Raw genomic sequence first — 25,297 nt, forward strand, 5'->3', positions numbered from 1 at the left:
CGAACGTGTACACGCGTGAAGACCTTACAAAGTAGGCTATTTTCCGCCATGTAAAAAAAAAACATAAATTTCATAAAAAGTAAACTGTTGATTCATTTTGGATATCATATTTTTTATTGTTATGTTCAAATGTCAAAAACGTTGGGTTCGATGTGACGTCGTTCCGTTAGTAATCCTATACTGAACGAGTGAATATGTGTGAGTGAGTTGTAATAGTTTATTGTTACCTCAAGATTGGTTTAAAACAGTTTTGTAAAAAAGGGATAATACCCTATTTCGTACAACAGTGTTGTCGTCCACACCTCCTTAGAAAGTTCTCGTCCATTGTTGCCTATAACAGCTAAGTCTGTATGTACGATATTCACTGGAAGATATACGATCACGAGATTAGATATTCTGAACAAAGCATGTCTATGCCACGATATACTAATGGCTGAAACGTAGCAAAGCTCCATTGTATGAGTTTAGTCTGTTGCACAATTTCTCAAAGACATTCCTAATGACTAGTTTACTTGTAAAACAGCTTTTCTAAAAATATACAAACATTTATTTTGTCAGACAGGTACACTCTTTAAATCGCCCATGTCAGTCGAACGTATCATCTGCCTACCCTTATCCCACTTAATTGGGGGTACAGCATGTCAGTCTCCTCCACTTCTCCCTGTCTGATGTTAACCGATCAGTTCCTTTTTAGCCATTTCCTACCTAACGCACTCTATCTCTTCTTCAGTCTTCCTCTACTTTTCCCAAGTCCATTACTCTTATTTCTCCTACTCATTATTCTTTTATTATATCTTAGTCGATGATAATCTGATAGTGTTCTCTATTCCAGTGGTGCCCCACCAAGATGCGACCTACCTACACACGGATCCTGTCCCTCCAGTCGGTTTCTGGATCGCCCTGGAGGATGCCACAGTCCAAAACGGCTGCCTGTGGATGGCTCCAGGGTCCCACATGTCCGGGGTCCACCGGAGACTGACGCGGAACCAAGAAAAGGACGGTAAAACTGCGTTGGTGTATGACAAACCAGCTGCCGTGTATCCTGAGTCCAGTTTCATACCAGTTCCAGTCAGTAAAGGTAACTCTTTGAAAAAATTATGTTGAAATTTGAATGCCGGTAGCTTCAGAAGATTTTTTTATTTTTATCATGAGAATTGAGTCTCCAATACCCTTGTGGAGCGATGTATAGAATATCATTTAGGATTAAACAGTCACGCCCAAATATCGTAAGCCAAGATTCATTTGTAACATGCAATGTGGTGAATTGTACCAAAATTATACCTGAAAATCAATGTATGCACTTTAGCTAGTGCAAAAAGTATCGAGCATTTCGACTGCTGCATCACATGAATATTTTATCTGTTTTAATATTAATGAATCATCTGTTTATTTTGTGTGTTTGTTTGTGTTTTTATCGAATAAATGATTGATTTAAGTTATGTAACACAGGAACATGCATCCTCATTCACGGCAACGTGGTGCACAAAAGTGCCCCAAACCGCTCCTCCGCCAGCCGACACGCGTACACCTTCCATGTCGTGGAGAAGGATAAAAACCTGTACTCTCCCGACAACTGGCTGCAGGAAGGGCCCGCTGCGCCCTTCGTCAACGTTTACACCACGCCGCAAATCGTTTGAGACATTAACGTTCTTCAAAGGCCAATGTGGCTACATATATATTTAGAATAATAAAGTAACAGTGTGCCAATGTTATTAGTTTTCGGGAATAACAACATATCGGGTGGTGTGGGCCGCTGATTGAATTGAACATTAGCTATTGTCCGTGACATCGCTCACGGATTTTCGCCTACGTCAATATTCATCTTTGAGGTGATATTTCAAAAATCACCTCAATTCAATGCTCCTTATTATAACAAATGTTTTTATGATTTAATGAGTATGGAGTCACTTGATCTTTTTAATCATCTATAAAATCAGGCATTATATAATACAATTATTCGGTATACGACAAACCGTGATTGAGTGACAATTGATATTCTTTTTCATAACTTTACTGATATCTGCAAAAGGAAACGTTACACAGTAGGAAAATGAATAACATTGACGACTGCTCGGGGCTCGCATGCCTCATAAGAAATACAAGCACTTTACTGCAAATCTATTTTTTATATTATATATTAGTAGGATAAGTATGTACGCCACTCCATTCTGTTGAAATAAAACTAGCAATGATTGATCAATCTCCAAAGTATGCTTCTTTGTATTACAGGACACTAACCGAATGGTGTTTTAGACCTATCTTTATATAATAATAATTTTTATCTTGATCTTATCTGAATAATGATGTGACACATTTACGGCGACAAAAATAATTTCTTCTATTAGGTACCTAATAATGAAAAGTAACCTGAATTTGTAATAAAAAACAATAGTTGAAAAAAATAAAATGTTGAGTCGACAACGAAATGGTACGTAATCACACCATGTAATTTGAGAAAATTGAGATTCTAATGCGAAAATAATTAAATTGTGTTTTGCGTTCCAAGAAACGCCTACTTGGAGGGAAGATTTCACAGAATTGAGAATATTTTTAATAATAGAAGTGACATTAATTATTCGTCGATGCGGCCTGCCTTTTGTCGAATTTTCATATAAAGAATGAGGTAATATACTGGGAACTTTACGCAAAAAAGACATAGGTTAATAGTTTGTTTATAAAAAAAGTAGGTACCTATTTAAAATTTATTTTAGGTTACAAAAATGCACAATTTGGAGACAATAAAAATATCAATACACAACAAATACACAACACAATTAGACACAATAAATATATCATTAAAATATACCACACAATATTTCACCAAAATTAAAGAGCGCTTTTTACATCATACCTCAGCATCATCATCCTTTGGTATAAATTGATAGCTGCTTATACATTGTGAAAAGTAATGGTGTGTTCAATGCGCTAGCAGCTACCCAAACTAGGTCTAGCTTGTATATTAGGCACTAGGTCCTTCTACGTGTGAAATAACAACAACAGCAAGAAACGAGAGTGCTGTGTGTTCTTGCAACACTGAATTTCCATTAAAACTTATTATACCTATTGCTGATCTTCAGCAGCAGCAGCAGAAGGCACTTCTATTTAACTTTTAATTCAAAATTCTGTGAAAGTTTTAAATGGTGTACCTTTTTGTGAGATGTGTCGCTTCGCAACGGCGGCATTGTGATAACTTGTACAATACATTTATATGACAAAGAGTTTTGCTTTTCATTTTTTACCTTAAAAAAATAACAACCTCATTTTTTTGCGCATAATTTACAAATGAGCATTGACTCTTTTTAGCACAATTAAACAAGACGTAAGTTCAAATTCAAAACATTTATTCAGAAATTAGACCTTGACAGGCACTTTTTCTCGTCAATCTTTATATTTATAGTCATTTCTCACAAGCTTCAAACTACTGGCATTTCGGAACGACCACTGCTGAGAAGAAATGCCGAAAGAAACTCATTTGAACAGTGTTGGTCCCTATCATGCTAGATCGGCTTACCATTATTGTTTCTAGTTTCTAGTTGTTTACGAATGCAGCCATTCGATGACAGTAGTGGTAAAAGTCGTGATCTTCATAGCTTCTATTCTCAGACAGATGCCCACGTGAATGTAAGTATATGTTGTATGCTTATTGCGTCGTTTGCAAGAATATTCCGGCAGTACGAATATGTAGTGTAGTGAGGATGATTATCACTCAATCAAGCGACATATTTCGACATAACCTACCTAATAAGACTCTTTACCAAGAAATTCTTACATAATCAAATTCCCCAAGCGCAGCTTAACCCTTTTTAATTCAAATTGTTTAAAGCCGTGCTTCTTAACTCCTTACAATTAATAGTCAGGAGCCATGTTTTTATAACATACATGTGTGAACATAAGTTAAATGTCCATAGATGTGTTTCCATTAGGCCCCCTCGACGTCCTGCCAATAATCCGGTTTTCACTCAATGTTCAAATACAGCCACCCTCTGTCCAACGTTACCCTGTGAGGATCGTAAGTCACGGTAATAGAGGTGAATTTGGTTATCGATCTATTGGCGGTAGCTAAGTAATTTAAGCGAGCCAGACTGAATACGCCCAGCGCTTTTTACGGGTTAAAATTTTCCTATAATGCAGTAGTCTGTGTGCACAAAAAATACAAAGTTTAAAGTTCGACTTGTAGAGTTAAAAATACTTATTATTATAAAAAGAAGTCGCGTCGCGTCGCGTCGCGTCGCGTCATAATTTGTATGAATGTGATAAATTCAAAAACTACAGGACAGGTTTTTAAAGGGCTTTCACCAATAGATAATGTGATTCTTGAGGAAGATTTAGGTGTATTTTTATTACGGTTTTATTATAAACTTTTGTCTAGGCTTCACCTACGTAAATTTTTTTGTTATATACGAAGTTAAAAGAAGAATTGATCGAATAAAGCGCGAAGTACTTAGTAACAAAACACTATACATTTGGGGTTCACTAATACTTTACCAAACAATAAACAAAGTTTTGGCTCTCGTAGGATTCGAACAAACTTCAAAGATGAATATATTGGCTTGACCACTGGGGCTCTGAATGATATAGATAGGTAGATTATGGAAGAATTGGATGAGTGATGTGGTCTGGCTCTCAATTTAGTTTAGCACCGAATAAAAATAATCAAAAAATAAATAAGTTAAAGTCACACAAGAGTGGAATATCGATATTTCCAATATTATTAATGCTAAAGACTGTCACGTTGTCACGGCTGAGCCGCTGGATTGGTTATGATGAATCTTTCTTCTTATTTATTAATTTTCTTTCCCCAAAGACCAAAAATGGGGGTAAAAATATATGTACACTTTTCTTTAAGTACCATTTATTATAATTGTATAACACAAAAAGAACAGCTTTTCAGTTCGGCGCAGAAAATAATTACGCGAAAATCGAACTGTGGTTTAAAATCAGACATGAAGATAGAACCAGTTGCAAAAACCATCGATCGCTAAAATATTCATTAAATTATCTGTACTGACATATTCATAAATTTTAAGTAATTACATTACGAGGAAGGCACACCTGATGCTCAATACTATGTAGCTACTTGTGTATAGCTAGGTAACAAATAGCTAGATGATAGGTAGGTACGAGTATGTCTGTCCCCGACTGTATTTTTAAATTAATAACTGTTTTTCTCGGAAACAATTCTTAGTAATTAATAATTCTTTATTGTTTAAGAATGTGGATTAGGCATGATGGATGGATCTTAATCAAATTGGAATTAATTATTTTTTATTTAATGTCATGCGGTGCGTTCTTCTTCACATTTGAAATTAAAGGAATATATCATCGGCAGCGCCCCCGCCAAATCGAGCGCTAAGCAAATACGCAAATACTGCGGTACCATCCTTTAAAGGAAACTTTTCGTCGTTTTTTTATGCCCCTATTTGAGAACCACTGGATAAATTTGGAACTTTGAAATTATCGTATATATAGTATCAATTCGTATTCTTTATTATATAGATAAGAAACGCTTTTAAGAGGAACACCCAAGGTTGATTTGTCATATCAACAAGAGATTATGCTTAAATTATGTTCAACGGACTGTCATATTATAAAGTAACTATACTATATTAAGTAAATTGCAAATCTCAGATTTGGCATTACCTAAATTTCATTAAGAGAAACAAGACTTGGCTAGTTTCACAGAACGTTTTTGGTGGGAATAAACTTGACAAGCATAAACCCGTGTTAGTTATTCCTGCCTACACTCTATGACTCAAGAGCTACTTTTGTTGAATTTTAATTATGCGATATACACAAATACAAGAAGGAAATTGCAACAACTCTATAGCTAGTACAAAGTTCGTTTAAAAGAAAATAATTTCTATTTGAATGGCCAGTATTTCAATTCAAAATAGGAAATAAATAATTTTCTTATTTCAAAGCAAAGAGGTGAAGCTGCAAAACACTGCCAATAGTCTCTTTCTGTAGGTTTTGTTATTAAATAAACTTGGACGCGGGAAATAAGACGACGCGTGCACTCGCTGCATCTTCCGTCCAAGCTCAAAGCGAACTTTCTCGGAGGCTCGATCAAAGCTGCCTTTGCTGGCCCGGCGCGGACCCACAGCAGCTTTTGCCCGCGATGGGCAAGCACGAAATATTGAGTTTATTAAGTCACAAAACAATTTAACACGAAATATTTACCTTATAAAATTACAAAAATATCTTTTTATAGTTATAAGTTTAAAAGTAAAAAAAAAAACAAGTTTATTATCATTAATATTAACTTATTTATTATATGTTTAACTTTAAAGATTAACTAACTTTTATTTAAATCAGGTTTTTTGCCACTTTTATAAGTTACAATATCCAATATCCCGGTGACCAGCACTACAGGTTCCTTGGCCTATCTACCACCACATCGAACATGGGCACCAGTTCTCCATAATCCTTCTATTATGTCGTAATTAACCTCTAATTCTTTATGCAAATGGTTGTGGATAAATAAATAAACATTTATTATTATTTTGTATCTCCTTAGAAATTCACGGCACTTAGTCCGATCCTTTCAAAGTCTTGCGTAGGGATGTATATGTCCATTAGGGCCCGGCTCTTTCAGACAGTCATGGGACCGAAGCCAACATTGAACAGACCTTTTTTTTACCATTTCATACTAAAATAAGATTATTATTAAATTTTCATGGTAAAGATTTTTACGCATCTGCCTCAATGTTCCAAACAGGTCAGGATCAGGATATCTATGAAGCTTTCAGTATTCTTGCGAAAATATACATAAGCTTGAATTTCAGTAGGGCCTGTTATCGTGTCCCAAATATCCCATGTCCTATAGACTACAGAGGAGGATCGAAAATTCCGACTCGACAAGAAGAAGTAGTTTTCTATCACCTCACCTCTCTTGTGTAAGCGCTGGATCCGCGCTCGAGGAAGCCTGCTCTCGACGGCAGGGTTGTTTTTCTATGGAAATTTCCTGGTAACGTAATTTCAGGAAAATTAAGTTATATAAATGTTTGTAACCATTTATTTCAAAAACAAATCCTTTCTTTCATCTCGCTCATCCTAATTCGTGTGAGGTACTTACTTTTCTTGAAATTACGACCACTTCTTGTTATTGAAAATGTGTTTTCAACAACCGGCTTATGTGTGAAATGGAGAAGACAAGAATGATAACCGCCATTGTTGTGTCACACAATAATATTACTTATGACCGCCCGCGCCTAACCGTTATCTGTACGTCCTGAGATCGATTCCCAGGCCGGTGAGTTACTTGGTATTGTGACGATATTCGTCATCGATTCTATACGTGTTGTGCCTCTTTTCCTGTTTGGTGCATCGGACTTACAATAAAAAGTTACAACAATACAAATGTTACAATAAATAATAATATTTCAATTATTAAACATTTAAGTAGTATTCAGTATTATTTATATTGAAGTTGAGTAATAACATGTTGTCAAGCAATCAGCTGATGCGTTGACATCAGTGGCCACAACACAACATGGCCACCCGTCTTAGATAATTTAGTAATGATCTAAGACACCAGTAGTTGTGCTACAATGCGTTCCGCAGAACATCAAGCTAGCCATTTATAAATATTGTATTAAATTTCTAGCTCGTATTGTAAGTATTGGACCGTAATTTCTTGAGACGACAAGATAAGTAGATCGTCTGCTCTCCAAGAGACATGATGGCGTAAAAGCCTTACTTTATCAAACTTTATGGCATAAATTAATTTTGATTTATTTTTTTACATCAATACCTATACCCCCCCCCCCCCCCTCTAATTTTTAAACTAAGCAGTGAAATCATGGAATCAAAGAATTCAATAATAACTTCAAATGAAACTTCAAATTGTTTTGAACAAAATGGATATCAAGCAGTTTACGAAATATGGGATTATTTCGATATTTACGTATATAATTAAGGAATTTGTAACTACAAAGCGTTACAAATATTAAATTAAACTTCAACCTTTTACAGCGGGGCTTATGATTATTAATTTAGGCATTTAATTTTCGAGAACAATTAGGTTTCTCACAAGAAATTCTCACAGGAAAATTAGAGACATATATATATATACAAAAAAAAAGATCGAGCTGACCAGTTCCCCCCGGCTGCACCCGTTCACGAGTTGACGCGTGAGTCAGTCAACCACAATAGAGGGAACCTTCCGACCCGATCCACGATCCACATTTAAAATAATAATATAGGTATCTTGCCATTGCTCCCAACATCGTCAACAATTTCCTTCCGCGTAAAGACATATTATCACATTTTACGACTAGGTAGTCGGTAGGTAGACATTTAGTGGCAAGTAATCACATGCACATTAGTGATCTTAAACTGTTAACCAGTGAGCAAGTTTACCCACGATGATTTCCTTCACCGGTAGCAAGTGGCGGTCAAAACCTGCACAGTACTGTACAGATAATACTGATCAGTGTCATAGTATTGATCATCACAAATTTATCCGAATCGAAGCGCGAACAAAATCCTAGAATTTTAAGCGGAGTCCTGTGATGGCGCTTGTTCTGTCAAAATTAAATTAACTTAACGTAACCTAAGGTTTCCCAGTTAACTCATATAACAGTCTGCTAATTAATTTTGGTACGAAACAATTTACATTGAAATTGTACGCGAATGGAAACTAACAGCTAAGTTATCTTTACGTGGAAATATGTCAGTATTTTGAATATACCACTAATTCGTAACTATGTTAACTAACAGCCACCTAACTTTTAACTAGCACTAGGGTTCTATTCAGCTCTGCTAAAATTTTCACTTACCCGATTTATTTACACAGATAACGATTCGGAGTTTGGGAACAGATAACTATCAAACTTCAGGCAGGTACAATTATTCAAAATTCTTAATTCAATTTAGGATGATATACATCACTTATTGATGTCAAAAAAATTACTTAAACTAAGTCTACTGCCGGCTTCCAAAGCGCAGGTGAAGAAGAAGCGGCGCAACAAACTTCACCGCAGCCTTTTCTCCAAGGACGTCAATTAACAAATATTGGTCTTATTGCAATGCAAGTCGGTACAACAATGGGCAATGCCAGGTTTTCGGTAGCCGGAGCGCATGATTGCCAGGTTTTATTATGATTCAAGAGGTTGGTTTTTGTATATACTTTTTGTATGACTTCATTTTTGAAAAAGCTTTCACGTAGTAGGTGGACCAGTGTCGTAACATCGTGTGTATATTCGTATTAGTATATTATAATTTTTTTATACAAACATCCTTCTTTTGTAGAGGAATTCAGCGTCCATATGATTTGAAGTATATGAGATATCTTCGTGTAGCACTGATGATTATTGGAGCGTGGCCAGGAAAGGATTTAGGGGAAGGCGAGCGATTTCGACTCGTGTATAAATTTTGGAACTTTGTCATTTGTTTCCACAACTTGATCGCTGGCGCGGTTTATTTATGGAACAATATGAGGGATATCGCCTTTTACGAAGTGGTCGAAACTTTATTAACCGTTCTCATGATCGGCGTGTGTGTCGTAAGTATACGTTTTATGTAGGTATTTATTGAATTTCATGACTTCCAAATGAGGAGGAGGTTATAATAGTCGAGTGCAACGTTTTTTTGAGTACCTACCTATGTTCAACGATTTCCCCGTCAATTATGGACCGAATTTCAAAATTATTGTTTTGCTTGAAAAATATAGCCTTTCAAGCAAAATAACAATTTTGATCTCGTGTTAAGAAAAAAAATAACATTTATTTAACTTTGTAACAAATGCGCAGACCGGTTTTGGTTCATTTTAATATATACTTAGTAGTCATATTACCTACTTAATAAATTATGTTATTATAGTCGAGATTCATCACTCTTTTCACAAAAAAAGCACGACATATTGATCACTGACTTCATTGTGGACATCCATCTGTTTCGTCATAGCAACGTGTCTGAATATGCAAAGGAGGGATTTATAATACTGTATACGTAATTTGTGATACTATAGTATCCTTTATGTAATAGCCTTTATGTACTAAGTCCGTAGTATTTACGAGCGTGGTGAGTACTATATGGAAGTAAGAAAAATCACCAAAAATTTGTTTCATGCATCTACATAGACACTCGGGTCTATATATATACATAGCAAAATAATCAGATATGCTACAGACCTAGTTCTTGAAAGGAAGTCGGTCCCAAGTTATATGCCTAACACAAATTTCCATTCATTTAACTTGATACCTACGTACCAAATGCCTTAAGTATTTTGTTATTTTATGATTTTGGGTGCCATTAAAGGCGACTCAACTTTTTTGGCGTTCTCTTAACTGCCGCCATCCAGCAATTTTCCTGGGAGTATAATATAATACAACCTAGCAACTTGTGTAATTTTATTTCGAAATTTTCACGGGAGCGAACAACAAAGGACAAGTTCAATTATCAATCCACAAGTTGTGCCATTTCTTCACTTTATACACATATGTGTTCGTGGTCTTTCTCTTTACTTTTTCCAATTTGATCCTCATCTTGAACAACATATCCAAGGGTGGTTTCAGCCGACAACCACCCCCCAACAAGACGTATGAACACTCCGTCTATTACCAGCTGCCCTTCGACTACCAACATAATTTTAACGGCTTCATGTTCGTATTCATTTTCAACTGTGCGTCAACTGTGTGTACGTCTGCACCTTGTGTATAGAGTATAACGTTTTTACAGATTTTTAAAACGACTATGTCATATTTTATTGTGCTGCGGACAGTAACAGACAATTAAAGGACATACCTAATTGATTCTATAAAATTAAAGACATACTGTATAAATTAATAAAGTTTTTGTCATCATAATTTCAACCTCTTTCCACCCACAATATTGGCCGAAACTATATTTCAAGGCTTGGAAACTTAAGTCGTAGTCGGATACGAAATATAGCTATAACATTTAACACCCAGCTCCCGAAGATAGAACCCGCGGGGAGAGTCTAGTGAGAAATAATAACAAACACAAGTAGCAAAGAAGTACGTCTACATAATCCACTTTCCCAGCATTAAAAATAATTCAGAATTTATAATGATATTCTCCTTAAGGCAAAAACATGTCTAGAAAAATATGATCTTCGAACGAAAGCTTACCTGGGCTTTGTCGGAGCTTCTTAAAAAGCTTCGCTTTGAGCTTCAAGATGCAATTACTGCATCATTGAGAAATATTTTTCTCTAGTAACGAGGGCAATTCAAGAACTCTAAAGTCGTCTAGAGGTTTCATATTAAAACGTGAGCTGTTTGACACCTACGCACCTTAAGAACCTTAGACGTCCTTGTGTATCCTTATATATAGACGTAATTGGCATTTCAATAAGTCTACATAAGCTCTCAATAATTGGAGTCATTATTGGTATTTCAATTTATAAATGTGTTTTGTAAAATTATGATATTAATTTAAGTGATTTTTTGTCCTATCATGAATTAGTCTGCATCAATACTCATAATAATTAGTAGACAATCTCATTTTTATTCAAACTTAACACTTTATTAAGTTACTTTCTCTTCGGCTGTCATTGAAAGTGCTGATTCGTAACTGCGTAAGAGGAAAAATTGACTATATTGTCCAACTATTAACACACAAAAAACACTAAATAACAATACCCAGGTCAATAATTCTTAAATGAGGTAGGATGACCAATATGTGAAATAAACCTTTAAGAAAGTCATCTGTCTCCTTCAGAGATTTGTTGGGCCCTCGGTGCTTGGGGGGAGATTCAATATAAGACCTCTGAAGCCCTCCTCCCACCTCTTCATCGATACGAGCGACAATTGCTTTTATGTTTATTTTATTTTTTATTAATTTACATTTTATTACATTACGTTCGTTTTATAAGCGGCTTTGTCAATGAGACTGATCTTTCATGATACGATGCGGAGTAATATTGTGACGAAGTCGAAATTCTTGTCGAAGTCGACTCTTTTAAGACAACAGCATCAAATTGGCGCGTCATGCATTTGTCATGCAACTTGGACAAAGTGGAAGCGAACGAGCATTTGGCACACCAGTAAAATAAAATGTATGTTTAATTTATATACTTTTTAGTGAATCCGTGGAGATCGAAAAAGGGGAAAGGTTTCGCTCACTTTTTTTTTTTAGATGATACGGCTGCATTACGAAATCATTATATGTTTTTTCCTATGCCACTCTATGAAATTCAAATGGAAATGGGCCGGTCACCTGGCCAGAACGTCAGACGCAAGGTGGATGGTGGTGGTGGTAGTAATGTGGAAAGGATCTGCAGAAAAGAGAAGAAGGGGAAAACCACAACGAACATGGATCAACGACATAAAAGGAATGGCAGGCGAAAATTGGTGTATTAAGGCGCAAGATAGGAAAAGCTGGTTGGAAATGGAGGAGGCCTTTACCTCAGAGAGGGATTCTCATTCGAAAGGGAAAAAAGGGAAAAAAATAGCTAAAAACAATAAAACTCTATAGCATCTAAAAAAAAAATCTTTTTTATAAATGTAATATTATGGATTAATTGGAATGATTTGATTAATTATTTAATACTTACATAATTAAAAATGACACTAATTATATACTTATACAATTAGTGATTTTGTTAATTAGTAATACTTACTTTTTTTTTTGAAACAAAAGATTTTGTAATATGCATGAAATATGTAATGTGTGTGAGTGAGAAATTAACCAATAAAAGGCTTTTTATTATTATTTATTTATTATATGTTTTCAGTTAGTATGTGAAACGGAGACAGGAATTGTAAACGGCGCCATTAATAAAGCTCAGAAAGTTGTGTGTGCTCTTGTCGCATGGTGATCTCGACCCTCAGCCACGAGGAATATAAGAAGACATGAAGTAGCGGAGTCTAAGCTAGTTCTTGAACGAGATAGTGATGCCCATCACATAAATAGGTTAATTAATTTAACCAACTATTATTTACTGCTTACGCTTACAATTTTAACACTCGGGCAATTTCAATTCGATTAGAAATTTTAGTTCATTGACATCGTTCAAATTCAAAATGTCGTAAAAATAACAAGTCAAACTATCAGCAAATTAAATTCTGCTACAAATATGTTAGCAACAATTTTCAACGAAAATTGCATTAGTATGTTTAAAACTATTATTAACAACCAAGATTAATTTTTAATTTAACAACTTGTTTTCAACGAAATAAATAATAATTAATAGCTTATTTTTTTTTTAATTAGCAGATAATAAGAAGTTTAAAAAAAGCTAATTTAAAAAAATAATTTAACGATAATGTTTGTTATTTTTAAGCCGCTTAGCCCACCTCTAAATACTTAAATATGTTGTGCTTGCCACATGTATTTTATTGTAATCTGCGGAGGTACACACTAATTTCGCGTAGGTGTAACAACGCGTTGGTTGTGTTGTTCGGTTGATCTGCAATTCCAATTATCCTAATTGGACGGTCTCTCTCTGAATAATACGCATTATATATAATGAGCGATGGTATAATGACATAAGGACCGTGTAGGTATAGTGAAAATAATTTATATAAAGCTCGAAATTTATGAACTTGTTACAGGAGTTTGTTAAAATATCCAGTTTCATAAAATACCTGAATGTTTCAAAGGCTTTATCATACGAGTAAATCGCGAACATAAAATATTCAAACAATATTTGAGCTTTTCGGAGTGCACAAAAGAGATTACGTAAACAGAACTACAACTAACAATTGAAATTAGAACGCATAGTTTGTTTTCATGTAATATCCAGCAATGGACCGCTACAGCCGTTCACATACAAAGACTTTGCAGTACTGAATAATATTATTTAGATAAAAGTAATTCAGGATCAAATACCTACTTAGCTTATCTCTCTCATCTCTGCTAGTTCCCGGTTTCTTTCGGGGTTGTGACGCCGCGAAGCCCGGAATCAAAGTAGAAAATATTTTTTAATATTGAAAATTCGACTGTGATGTCAAAACCGGCGGCGTGCCTGACGTCAACCCTCCTCGGGAATGCTAATTTTTATACTTGCTACTCTCCACCATATTCGTAAAAATTTAAAATTATTTTTACTCAAATGTAAAACGGTTTTTCTGTTTATAAATGAAATATTAATTTACTGTTTAGGTTAAGTTGTATAAAATTTGTAGGTTTAGGTGCATAATTTATTATGTTTTTACCCGAGCGAAGCCGGGACGGGCCGCTAGTTATATATGTGCACTAGGCAGATATTATTCGCGGTATTCAAATAGGTATTGTATGAATACCGTCTGAGTAAAAAAAAATAGTGTGGTGGGCGAAACAGGCTTTAGGTATGTTTATTACAATCATTAGAGTATGAAAATTGGAACCATGGCGCACGGGTACGCTGAGAAATATATAATTCCAAAGACCAACAAAACAGTTCAATGTTTAATTCGGTTCTCAAAGCGTTAGGCCGCGTTGTCACTACGACCCGTTAATTTTCTTGAGGAAGGAATAATATCCAAAATCAATCATTCATAAACTTTACAGTACAGATTAATTATTTCAAAGACAAATAGTAAAACGAATTCTTATCTTTGTTAAAATTTGAAACATTGTAATGACAGCGCGGCCGCAATGTTCAAAACGCTCTGAGATATACAAGTACCTAAAAGAAATTATACGTAGAAAAAGCTAAAAACGTTTTCATAAAAAAAAAATATGATGGGGTCTCATCTTTTAATCTGTGATTTATATGAGAAATGGATTACGATACAAAAATATTAGTGCTTGATAACAAAAACTAAGAGTGACTTACACGAGTCAACTTCAACGTTAACTTTTTAAACTGCGCGCCGCGCGCCGCTGCCGCTAAGACAAAATGGCGTACTTTGCGTTGCTCTGCACAGGTTAATGTCAATGTCAAAGTTGACATCAGACCACACTAAGAGAAAGAAATGACTATGAACTATCTCAATGTTGTGAACTTCTTCATTCGTTGTCGGCGACTGTTCGCAGCATCATAAAATAGGAAAGAGTGGTTTTCAGAATCTGAAATAGAAAAGAAATATCTAATCTAAAGTTTGTAAAATTATTTTATGTAAAGTTTGTAAATAAGAGTTTCAAAGTAAGTAGGAGTTTAAAATTTCATTTTTTAGTTATATTTACGGTTTTCTGATTTGCCCTTAAAGTTAACCATACTATGTAAACAGGAATAATGTATTTAGTATAGAAATAAATTATTTTTTGAAACGTGGATTAACTTTACATACTCTGAAGATCGCGCGAATGAAGTTCATTAACTACAATAAAGGTTATATCTCATGATAATATATCGATTTGAATTTATGGTTCGATTACACCAGTTAATATTGACGTTAACTTTAACCTGCGCAGATAAATGCAAATGAAAGTATGCCATTATGTATAAACGACCATTGCGCGTAATTTAAATCAACGTGAAACTGAACTGGTACAACTCACCATAAAAGTGTTACCACATGTTAGAAATTGTTAAAATGATTGTCCCGTCTCATACAACCCCTGCAGCATTGCCCCGTTGGATGGCCAGAAAAATTCAACATCCACTCAATATTATGCGTCTAACCAATTCATTAATGAACAGAAACCTTTTACATCCTTACAGCCAAATCCCCATCGACTCGCAAGCTATTTAAATAATACAAAACAGTAATCATTTTCAAAACAGAATCTACAATTATGTGAATATATTTTAATGAATTTTAGTGATTTAATAAATGGTAGCTGCCTACTACCCTACACATTCAATAAATTGTAAATACTCATCGACACGCCAACACTTGCAACAAGAGGCTCACCGATGCCATGGTCTGCACGCCGACCTCCACCATGCCCATGGCCTTCAGCCCCAGCGGGATCTGCGTCTGCCGCAGCAGCGTTATCACCAGCTTGCGGTTCTTGGTGTCCATGCACTCCCACGGCGTGTAGTATGCAGCGCGGACCACGTGATCAGTCTGGTAAGTAAGGTTTAATTTTGATTTCAGTTGAATGTAAATTATAAAGCCAGTCAAAGCCAGTGAAGTTTTTAACAAAAAACTTCTTCTGGCATTTATTACTAATTCAAAAATTATTAATAAGCTGCAGTAATTGTGATAATAATAGTGGTTATAAAAGCTATAAATGTCTGCAGATGGAGTTTTAAAATGTTATGGGAGAAAAGTGTTATAATAAATGAAGGTATGACAGGAAACAGGCAGCTGTGGAAGGAAATGACATTATACGCCGACTCCAATTAAAATGGGATTTGGTAAAAAGCAAGACTGAGAACTGGGACACAAAAGACCTGTTTGTACAAATGTGTAAACCACACAGTCTATTGACATAAATAGGTAATTATCGTGGCTCGGTGGTCCTCTCATCTTGCTGTGAAATAACCTTATAGTTTCTCACCATAGAACTGATCAGCTCAAAAATGACGGACACAGTAGTCAAAAGCTGAATGAGACAGATAGTCAAGGGGCCGAAGCGTATCAAAGCCTTTGGATCCTGAAAAATAGATTTACATGAACACCTATAACTTGGTATAAAATTATTTTAAATATAAAATGAATTTTTGCTATGATGAGTTTGAAATTCGCATTGAGAATGATAAAATCCACAATAAAATACAATGTAACTCTGTTAAAAATCTAAAAGTGCGACCACCGATTTTCAATGGTAGGTAACTAGTGTATCGAATTCAGAATAACGTACCAATTGTGAGCATTCTAGAAGCAGCAGGCAACCACTGATTTGATGGAACATGTAATACATGGCCACGTTTATGCCCACCGCCTCCGAAATGTTAGCGCTGTGCCTGGAAGGAACAAAATATCTGTTTCCACAACTCACCTAAGGCATATTTTTCAAGTAATGGACTCAAGTTTTGTAAGCTGAAATCTTTAAAGAAAACACTGCATTTGTTTTTGGTGCGTCGCTGCCTCCTCACCTTCTGTTTATCTACTTAGGACGTTGTAAAATTTAATAACTTATTTTTACGTTCAAACGTTTTCACTAAATTAGTATTATTGGCATCCGAATAAAGAATAATAGTTTCCTTATTATTAAGCGTTGGAGATCTGGCTCCGCTTTCCTACATAAAACAATTACCTATATTAAAAAAATAACGAACTCAGTTACTTTTTCTTTTCATTTTTATTTCATTTACTGACATAATATGACCCAATAATTCACTGTTAGTATCGCTTTTGGTAATATCCCACCTATTAGGTATACTTTCACAAATTGTATTTTGTGCAATAAATAATAAATGAAACAGAATTTAGTTAATTAGCGCACACTTACTTCAGAATATTTTTATGATGATTGATGATATTCTTCAATCTCTTGCCAACTTCCACCATCTCCTCATCGGAATAATGCGTTTCTGTGTTTGCTACAGCATTTTCGTCATCATTTTCCGCTGCTTTCCCAAAAATGAAACCAGGTCTTGGGAAATACTGCAGAGAGTGAGTCAAAATCTTCAAATGTCCCCATAGATGAAACACAACCAGAGCGACGATCAAATCGTAGTTTAGAAAGATCATACCACAGGAGAAGGATATGTACCAGTTGAATGTGAATATGATCATAAAGCCAGTGAAATCATGCTGGTAGTCAAAGGGCAGGGCGTAATACACTGCGTGTTCGTAAGAGACGTTTGCTGCCAAATGGCCACTGAAGCCACCATTGGATATGTTGTTGATGAGAGGGGTCACGTTGAAGAACGCAGCGACCAAAGAAACCAGGCCCAGTGTGTAGATAGTGTAGAAGTGTGACAACTTGTGGATAAACAGATTCGTCTGAAATCATCACCATCATCAATTAAATTAAATTTAATTTCTTGTCGGTGTAGCATTTGTTCGTCTGAAATATTACATTTAAAATACAAATTACAGAAGTAACATAATATAGGAAGAGGAAGCTTGAAAGTTGTTTTAAAGTAAAAGACTCGGTTTAGATTAACTAGAAAAAGCACGAGAATAGTTGGGGTGGATTTGAGTACAGCTAGAATTACAGAATTCAACCGAGAACAGACTTTTTGTGATAAGTAGGAAAAAAGAATATAATGATAATTACAAAATATGAAATACGTAAGTAGATAAATTTGGTGAACGAGATCTGAAACGAAATGAATGTATTGTGTTGTGGACAATTGACGACGATGGCGATAAGGAGTTTGAAAACATAATTTCATAATTATATCAACTATTAATAGTTGTAACCTTTTCTAATGCTTCATTGTAATTAATTGATCAAAGAGCAAACTTATCGTACAGGAGTATATTTTTTGCTTAAAAGAATCTTCCCATAATTGTGAGTTAATTATTTCGAGGGCTGGTTGCGGTGCTGAGAATTTTTAATTAACTTCCTTTAGACTTGTTGCATTTTTCACAGACATAAAGGCAACTTGGTAAATTTTCTGAGTTTATTTCGTTCAGTGTGCCTCGTAATTAATAGAACGTTATAGCAAATCGTTTAGTACCAAATTTCAGAATTTTAAAAATACTCTCGCGTTGAACAATGTGACTAGCGTAGTTACATTACAAGTTTTCCAAGTTTTTGTAGCGTGTGATTCTACCATAGAATGTCTTTCCGTGGTTCAAAATCAAAATCAAATCATTTATTCAGAAATTAGGCCTTCACAGGCACTTTTTCACGTCATAATCTAAATTAAATGATGTTTACCAAAGCTACAAACTACTAGCATTTCGTAACGACCACTGCTGAGAAGAAATGCCGAAAGAAACTCATTCAAACAGTGTTGGTCCCTATTATGCCAGAAGGGCTTACCATTTACGTACGTTCTAATAAGAACCACTTAACTTTGCCAACTGCTGTCAGGCAGCAATAAGAGGGTTTATGTCAGGCAGGCCACATGTAAAATCACACCGAATCTATAATAAAGTTTTTATTTACGCTAACCCATGAATTTTGAATTTGACTTATTTCATGATATACTCATGTACTAAAATAGGTAAATATGATCAATCATCTGATCATACATCTGATCAAATACCTTGCTGGAGTATTCCGAATTGTTTCTGTGGTTGAACAAATGTACATCGTGGACGAAATCCACTATTACATCGTCCAACTTCCTCGACGCAAGTAATGTAATAAATCTAGTCTGAAAAAAACATAATATACATCGGTTTAATTGAAAAATATTATTTTTGGAAGCTAAACTGTGTATTTCGCCTCCAAATGTTAAGGTGGCTCCTTTCCTTAAATTCATTTAAAGAAAGACCTTTACTACTTTATAAGTATATAAACAATTATGCTACACTAGATTTAGATAATTGATTTTATTAGAAACTAATGTAGTGTTCACTACCAAAGTGCTCGCCAAAAATTCTTTTCAAATCCGTTAAGGATTGTACAACGGAAAACTGCTAACAAGTTAAATCCTTTATGTCGATATTCTAACTAGATTAGGTTATACTAATCTTCTGTGGTATATTGTTAGTCTTCGCAATAAATTTAAAAGCAAACTTGTAAAACCTTGTTTCATTCAACGCGCGACAATAAAATTATGTCCATGCATAAAGCCGCTGTTCCCGCCGAGTTCTAGCATTGGGAGCCTATTCTGATCCACAATCACAAGAAAGCATTGCGATAGAAACTAAAGCCATGAGTAAAATTTCGTAACCGTGCATGAGGAAATGCCGTGTCGGGAGCATATTCTGTGTGTACCATCAGATCATGCATATCATGATAATGCATTGTCATTAAAATTTTAACTCATAAGGTTGAAGACTCAAGTTAAAAAGATTCCAACCTGAAAAATAAACCTTGCCATAACACGGCAAACTCTTGTTATCAATAAAAAAAATATTGAGAAACGAAATCAAACATAAGTGTCAAACAAAAAGTCTTATAATATTAAGTTATGTATCACGCTGGCGCCAAAATCAATACAAGAACCGTGTCGTGAAGTTTAGCGTCTTGAATAAGCTTGCAAAATGATTTAATAGAATATGTGGTCTCCGGGCTTTGAGATACAACAGTTGAGAATGACACCATGAACCTTCCTCACCAGACAAATGAAATTCATCATGGCTGTAATGTAGGACTGTCCCATTTCGAAGAAGGACAGTTTCCCAATGCTGTGTCTGATGTAGATGAGTCCTGTGATCATAGTGGAGCTGCTGATAAACACATTGAACATGCGGAACCTGGAAGAAGTATAAAGCCTTCTACTTTATGGTCAAATTTGAAAGAGAAAATGTTTTTGATAGCCCCATTTATTATAGTCAATAATAGGCTATCTAAGATCCCGAATGTTGACAGGTTTTTGGCTAATGAACATGAGTTTCTGAAACATAAACATATACATCCATTAAGCAGGTACCTACGTGTTGTATGCGAAGTGTGAGTTTGCAATTCGTTTAATCTCGGCGTCGCATCAAAGTGCGATAGATTTTCAAGAAAAGTCGTTACATTAACGTTATACCACAAAAATTTTAAAGATTTGACTGTGATTTTACAGTCGGCAATAGGTATTCCCTTCTCGGGACTCTGTGCTTATTTAAATTAACGTATAGTTGGCATTTAACTATTCGTAACTATATTGGTATCTAGTTCCTTTTCTTTCGGGGGAATACCAAGTCAGCGAGTGAATATTACTGGAATTAAATATCTGTATTCCTAACTTGAAATAAGCTGAGAGAAAGGCACTAGATCATACCCAAGATTTTTGTAATATTATTTGTTTTCTAATTTTAGATCATAAATATTACAAGTAAAAGAAAAAAATAAAAGTAATTAAAACGAACTATTACAAAATATATTAATATCTAATTCAAAGAAAATCTAAATACCACATACTCCGCGAATGAAAGAAAATGCCAATAAATTTATTGCTGTCACGAGTATTAACTAAATAACTTAGGGAAGTAGGGATGGTTTTGATCTATCAATGCGTGAAGATGATAATGTACCTGAGACGGTACACCTCCTTCTCGCCCAGAGCCTTGCCGGGCCACGCGCCTATCATGATGAGCAGCAGACGGACATACTTCATGTACTTTATTTCCATAGAGTGCTGGACACCTCTGGAATATTGGACTTTTTATCAGACAAAAAATAACGAACACTAGATGAGTCTCGGAGCTTCACTCTCTTGCGAATATTGGGATAAATATATCCTCCTGGTGAAATAATTTTATGAAAACTCAAACATTTATTAATTTACATGTCTTGTAATATGGTATTAATGGTATATTCGGTCAAACATGAACCCTACCGGTCCAAGTCACAAGAAAGAAGAAAGTCCAAGATGAAGTGTTAGTAAGTGCATTCTACTCGACTTAGTTATAATTTTGTTTGTGTGTGTGTACACAGGAAAACAAAATTATAATTAAGTCGAGTAGAATCCTACTACTTACTAACATTTCATATTTATGACTAAAAAAATATTATTACTACTATTAAAATTAATTATCTGTGTCCAGGAATGGACTGCAGGCTAATAATGTTAATTCATATTATATATTTTTTACTTTTTCACAAGTAGTACCTTCGCAATATACTAGTGGACTTAGTAATACTTCCCATTGAAAATAAACCGATATCGATAATAAATAAATAAAAGATCGTTTAACTAATTTATTGGTTACAGAAGAAGAGGGAGACCAAGAAGGAGACAGACTGGACTGTGTGAGAGAGTTGAAAAAGACTCATGGAAACACATATGCTGAAGCCAAATGAAATGAATAACCTACAAAACTTAGTGTATTGGAAACTTTTACACAAGATTTAATTCATATTTTATCGTCGTTTAGTATATTAGAAGGAAGTTGTAAACAATGTCACAAGATAAGTAGCTACTTTTTGCGTCGGACGCGAACTGGATTTTATTATATTTTTAACTAATTAATATTTAATTAGCTTACTCGAGCTCACTGCCATCGGGTATAAGAAATTTCATTTTGCCTCTTTAGGAGACACACGACAAATAACAAACATTGAATACCTAACACAATAACTAATCTTTTGTTAGATAATTGTATTAATTCATAAATCACAGTAATCAATCATTATTATAGTCGAGGATAAAATAACAAAGACTAATTCAAATAAGTATGTTGTTACCTTATAAAATAACGTGGCTAATAATAAAATTGTCTATTATACGAAACCAATTAATAATTTTAATGTTTTGATTAATCGCTTCTGTCAAAAACTTTGTGAGTTTGCTTCAATTCATCATCCTCGATCAACTGTAATTATCTAACTTTGAATCCTGGGTTTATATCTCTGGTATCTACCTATTTTTTTATTCTATGTTACTATTCAATAAATCCATTAAGTAAATAATTTAAATCGAACTTGATTTTGTTCAAAGAAATAATTGTGATGTGTCTAATTCAGGTGCAGGTTCGCATAGAATTATCCTTGATTTTTAACCGACTTTAGACAAAAAAAAAAGTTATATTTTCACGTATTGTATGACTACGACTTCTATAAATAAGGAAAAGGGCGAAGACAGTTTAGTTCCCTGGTGTGTATGCGACTACCCTGCCACTAGATGGCGGTAAGTAATCGTAAAAGTCATGTCAGATGCCTTTAGGCGACTTGAATAAAATCTGACAACAGTGTTAGCAATAACACACTCCATATGATGATAAGTACAAAGAGACAATAGTGTAAGCAATAATTCATTATTATAAGAAGTAGGTGTCATTCTTTATTTCGCTACGAACAAAAAAGAAGATGTATGAAGAAGTATAGAAAAATGTAATCAAACATTCAGTCGGGGATAAACACGGCTTTAGTGCATATTATATCTAAACAATATTATAATATCATATTTTACTGAGGACAAAAAACTATCGTTCGTCAAATCAAACCCAGCCAAAACCAGGCTCGTGACAGCATGTACCTCACAGGAGTAACAAATCGGAACAGAAGCTAAGCTTTCTAAAGTGCGTCCAAAATTATCATATATTTTAGAGATAGAGTTGGCAAAGGAGATTTAAATAAAATAAACAAAACATTTATTAAATTTACACCCCCCAATCTACAATCAACAATTTTTGACTACATATCTCTTTATGCTTTATTCCACTAAAAGCCATTTAAAAATCTTCAATTTTTACTGAGCAGTAGCGCGTAACAGTGACAACCGCAACCCTCTGCTAGGCCGAGCGCCCTTAAACCGGTTTTATCCAGTTAAGTTTAGTTGCTGTGCGTACGCGACTAGCCTCTAGTAGGCAAATGCGTTGCATGTAGTGATTTACCTACGAAAGCGTAATTGTATGAAGGTTAACCTCAGTTCCGATTTCATACTCCTGTGATATACCCACCTTTGAATATACATGCTTTAGCTAGACCTATAGAAGGTTGTCTGGGAGGGGCGTTGCTAGGCAATGGCTGTACGCAACTGCAATATGGATATTACAGACTGTCAAATTTAAAGCGTGTTTACGTCTGGCTGAAGCGATTTATTAGAGGTCACTATTTATTCAGAAAGGAAGCCCACGCTGTCTCGGAAATAAGATGAGAGAGACTGTTTGTTTTGAAGATTCGTACATATTAATATTAATATAATGAACAGTTTCAAATTAAAAAGCTTCTACGCGTGTGATTTACCCACGCATCTCAATGCTAATCTGATCGGTGATAAGCACATTGATAAATAAAGAAGGCTACTAGGCTGAATATCGTAACATGGCTGTAGTCAAGTCCCTACGAATACCGATTACCAATGTGCCTAACACTAAAAATATATATATTTTAATGTTACATTGGTTTTTATGAAATATATATATTTTTTTGTTATTTTTGCTATTCTCAAGACGAGTCTCTCAAATCGTCACTGTGATGGCAGGAAATTACACGAGGAAAAAAAGGATAGGTACATATATATTCGTAATTTACTAAAAAATATGAAACATTCATCCGGCGGACTATGGATAAAATCAATAGCGTTCCAGCATTGCGAGGGCTCTAGGGCGCGCTAACGAAGCTCTGCCGTTGAGTCTGATTTTAAAAGAGCCCTGACAGACACTCTGTTATAAAGCTAGCCATTCACGCAACCTACCCTGTAATCACTATTCATAAAAAAATTAAAGCATACTGTAAGCTGAATTTGTGTCTTTCTGTCAATTTCAAATATATTTTAGCTTAAAATATGATTTGACTTTTTATGAATAACGTGGTTAGACTATTGCCACAAAATAACGAAAGTGAGGGAAGTAGTAAAAGCACAGATTTAAAAATGAAATGTTTTTATATCTATGATAGATAAAAGTCAACTAAGATTTTACCGGCAATTTGAATAAAATCTGTCAGTTTCAGTTATAACACTCTCGATAAAAAAGAATATATGAAATCCTATTAGTTGAGGCTACGAGGTTCATTCCCGTAGAATTTTAGGAATAAAAAGTACCTAAATCCCATGTTTCCAATTATTGACCATGAGTGTTCTCCGTCGGAGTACCTACCTGCTGATTCTATTGAGTGTACTATCTAATCTGTATTACTTGTAAGATACATTATTTTCACGCGATGGCCAAGTCGATCTATTAATTTAAAACCTAAAAGATTTTTAATATTGATATGATAATAACTTGCGTAATAACTTAAGACAGAAGGTCCCTTAAGTAGGGACCAAATAAATTAATCGACTTGGTATTACATGGATCTCACAACATTTTACAGTAGAAAAACTGAGCTGCGAGACTTGGGTTTTTTACAATATGTTTTTAATAGCATGATGATTACTAATGATGATCAGGGGAATACAAAATTTCATCAGAACCAAGCCAGTGGATTTTGTACCCTTCGGCCGTCTACGGAACCGGAGTTCCGGAACTGGTTCCGTACAAGACTTTTAAATTACTTGTATGCAGCTTTGTATGGAGGTTCTGTACGTATAAGTACTCAAAAATGTGTCAGTTTTACATCCGAACACATTTTACATCCGAATTAATTTTAGCATATATTTTATTAGTGGAGTACAAACAATACTTTCCGCCTTTTGCAGTCTAGTGAATGGGCAGCTTTACATTTCCCAATAATTCTACCCGTCAGCGGTCGCCGAGTCGTGAATGTACCGTGATGCAGCTATGTAATACACTTGCACTTCAATTACCTAGGATTGGTATTTAAGGGACAGACTCAAAGTAACGCTACGGAGATTAATAATATTTTTAATATAAAAGCTAAATATTTATCTTTCGATAAAAAAATTGAAATTAAAAACTTTCATGACAATATTGAATATAAAGTTTACAATACATTTTTTTATTTATTGAGAGTTGAAGTTGTAAAACCGTATATTTTTTTTTTAAATTGCAATTGCAACGTCCGACAAGGTTTACATTACTCTGAATTGTCTAAAATTACTGTCTTAAAAAAAATTAGA

The 25,297-nt window shown here is 34.8% G+C and overlaps 3 protein-coding genes across 3 annotated transcripts in view; 2 read left to right on the forward strand and 1 right to left on the reverse strand.

Annotated features, from left to right (window-relative positions):
* The window catches only part of Phyhd1 (Phytanoyl-CoA dioxygenase domain containing 1), a 29,259-nt gene extending 26,591 nt beyond the window's left edge, over window positions 1-2,668 (forward strand). Inside the window, exons 5-6 of the mRNA XM_053768328.2 lie at window positions 833-1,078; window positions 1,450-2,668. Of these exons, the coding sequence (XP_053624303.1) occupies window positions 833-1,078; window positions 1,450-1,637 (434 nt within the window). The 3' untranslated portion in view covers window positions 1,638-2,668. The remainder of the gene's footprint in view (window positions 1-832; window positions 1,079-1,449) is intronic.
* A 6,386-nt stretch (window positions 2,669-9,054) lies between these two features.
* Window positions 9,055-10,662, forward strand: LOC128683183 (uncharacterized). The gene is made up of 4 exons (XM_053768495.1): window positions 9,055-9,068; window positions 9,253-9,505; window positions 9,854-9,922; window positions 10,414-10,662. Exons 1-4 carry the CDS (start codon window positions 9,055-9,057, stop codon window positions 10,660-10,662), a joined length of 585 nt encoding a protein of 194 aa, XP_053624470.1.
* A 2,004-nt stretch (window positions 10,663-12,666) lies between these two features.
* LOC128683237 (uncharacterized) lies at window positions 12,667-21,953 on the reverse strand. Its single transcript, XM_053768641.1, has 9 exons — window positions 21,822-21,953; window positions 20,868-20,981; window positions 19,964-20,102; window positions 18,944-19,054; window positions 17,230-17,726; window positions 16,639-16,741; window positions 16,336-16,431; window positions 15,744-15,899; window positions 12,667-14,955 (listed from the first exon to the last, which is right to left on the reverse strand). The coding sequence occupies exons 1-9, from the start codon at window positions 21,854-21,856 to the stop codon at window positions 14,896-14,898; spliced, it is 1,311 nt and encodes a 436-aa protein (XP_053624616.1). The 5' UTR covers window positions 21,857-21,953; the 3' UTR covers window positions 12,667-14,895.
* Window positions 21,954-25,297: the final 3,344 nt, after the last annotated feature.

The sequence above is a fragment of the Plodia interpunctella genome, chromosome Z (assembly GCF_027563975.2).
Source record: "Plodia interpunctella isolate USDA-ARS_2022_Savannah chromosome Z, ilPloInte3.2, whole genome shotgun sequence".
NCBI lineage: Eukaryota > Metazoa > Arthropoda > Insecta > Lepidoptera > Pyralidae > Plodia > Plodia interpunctella.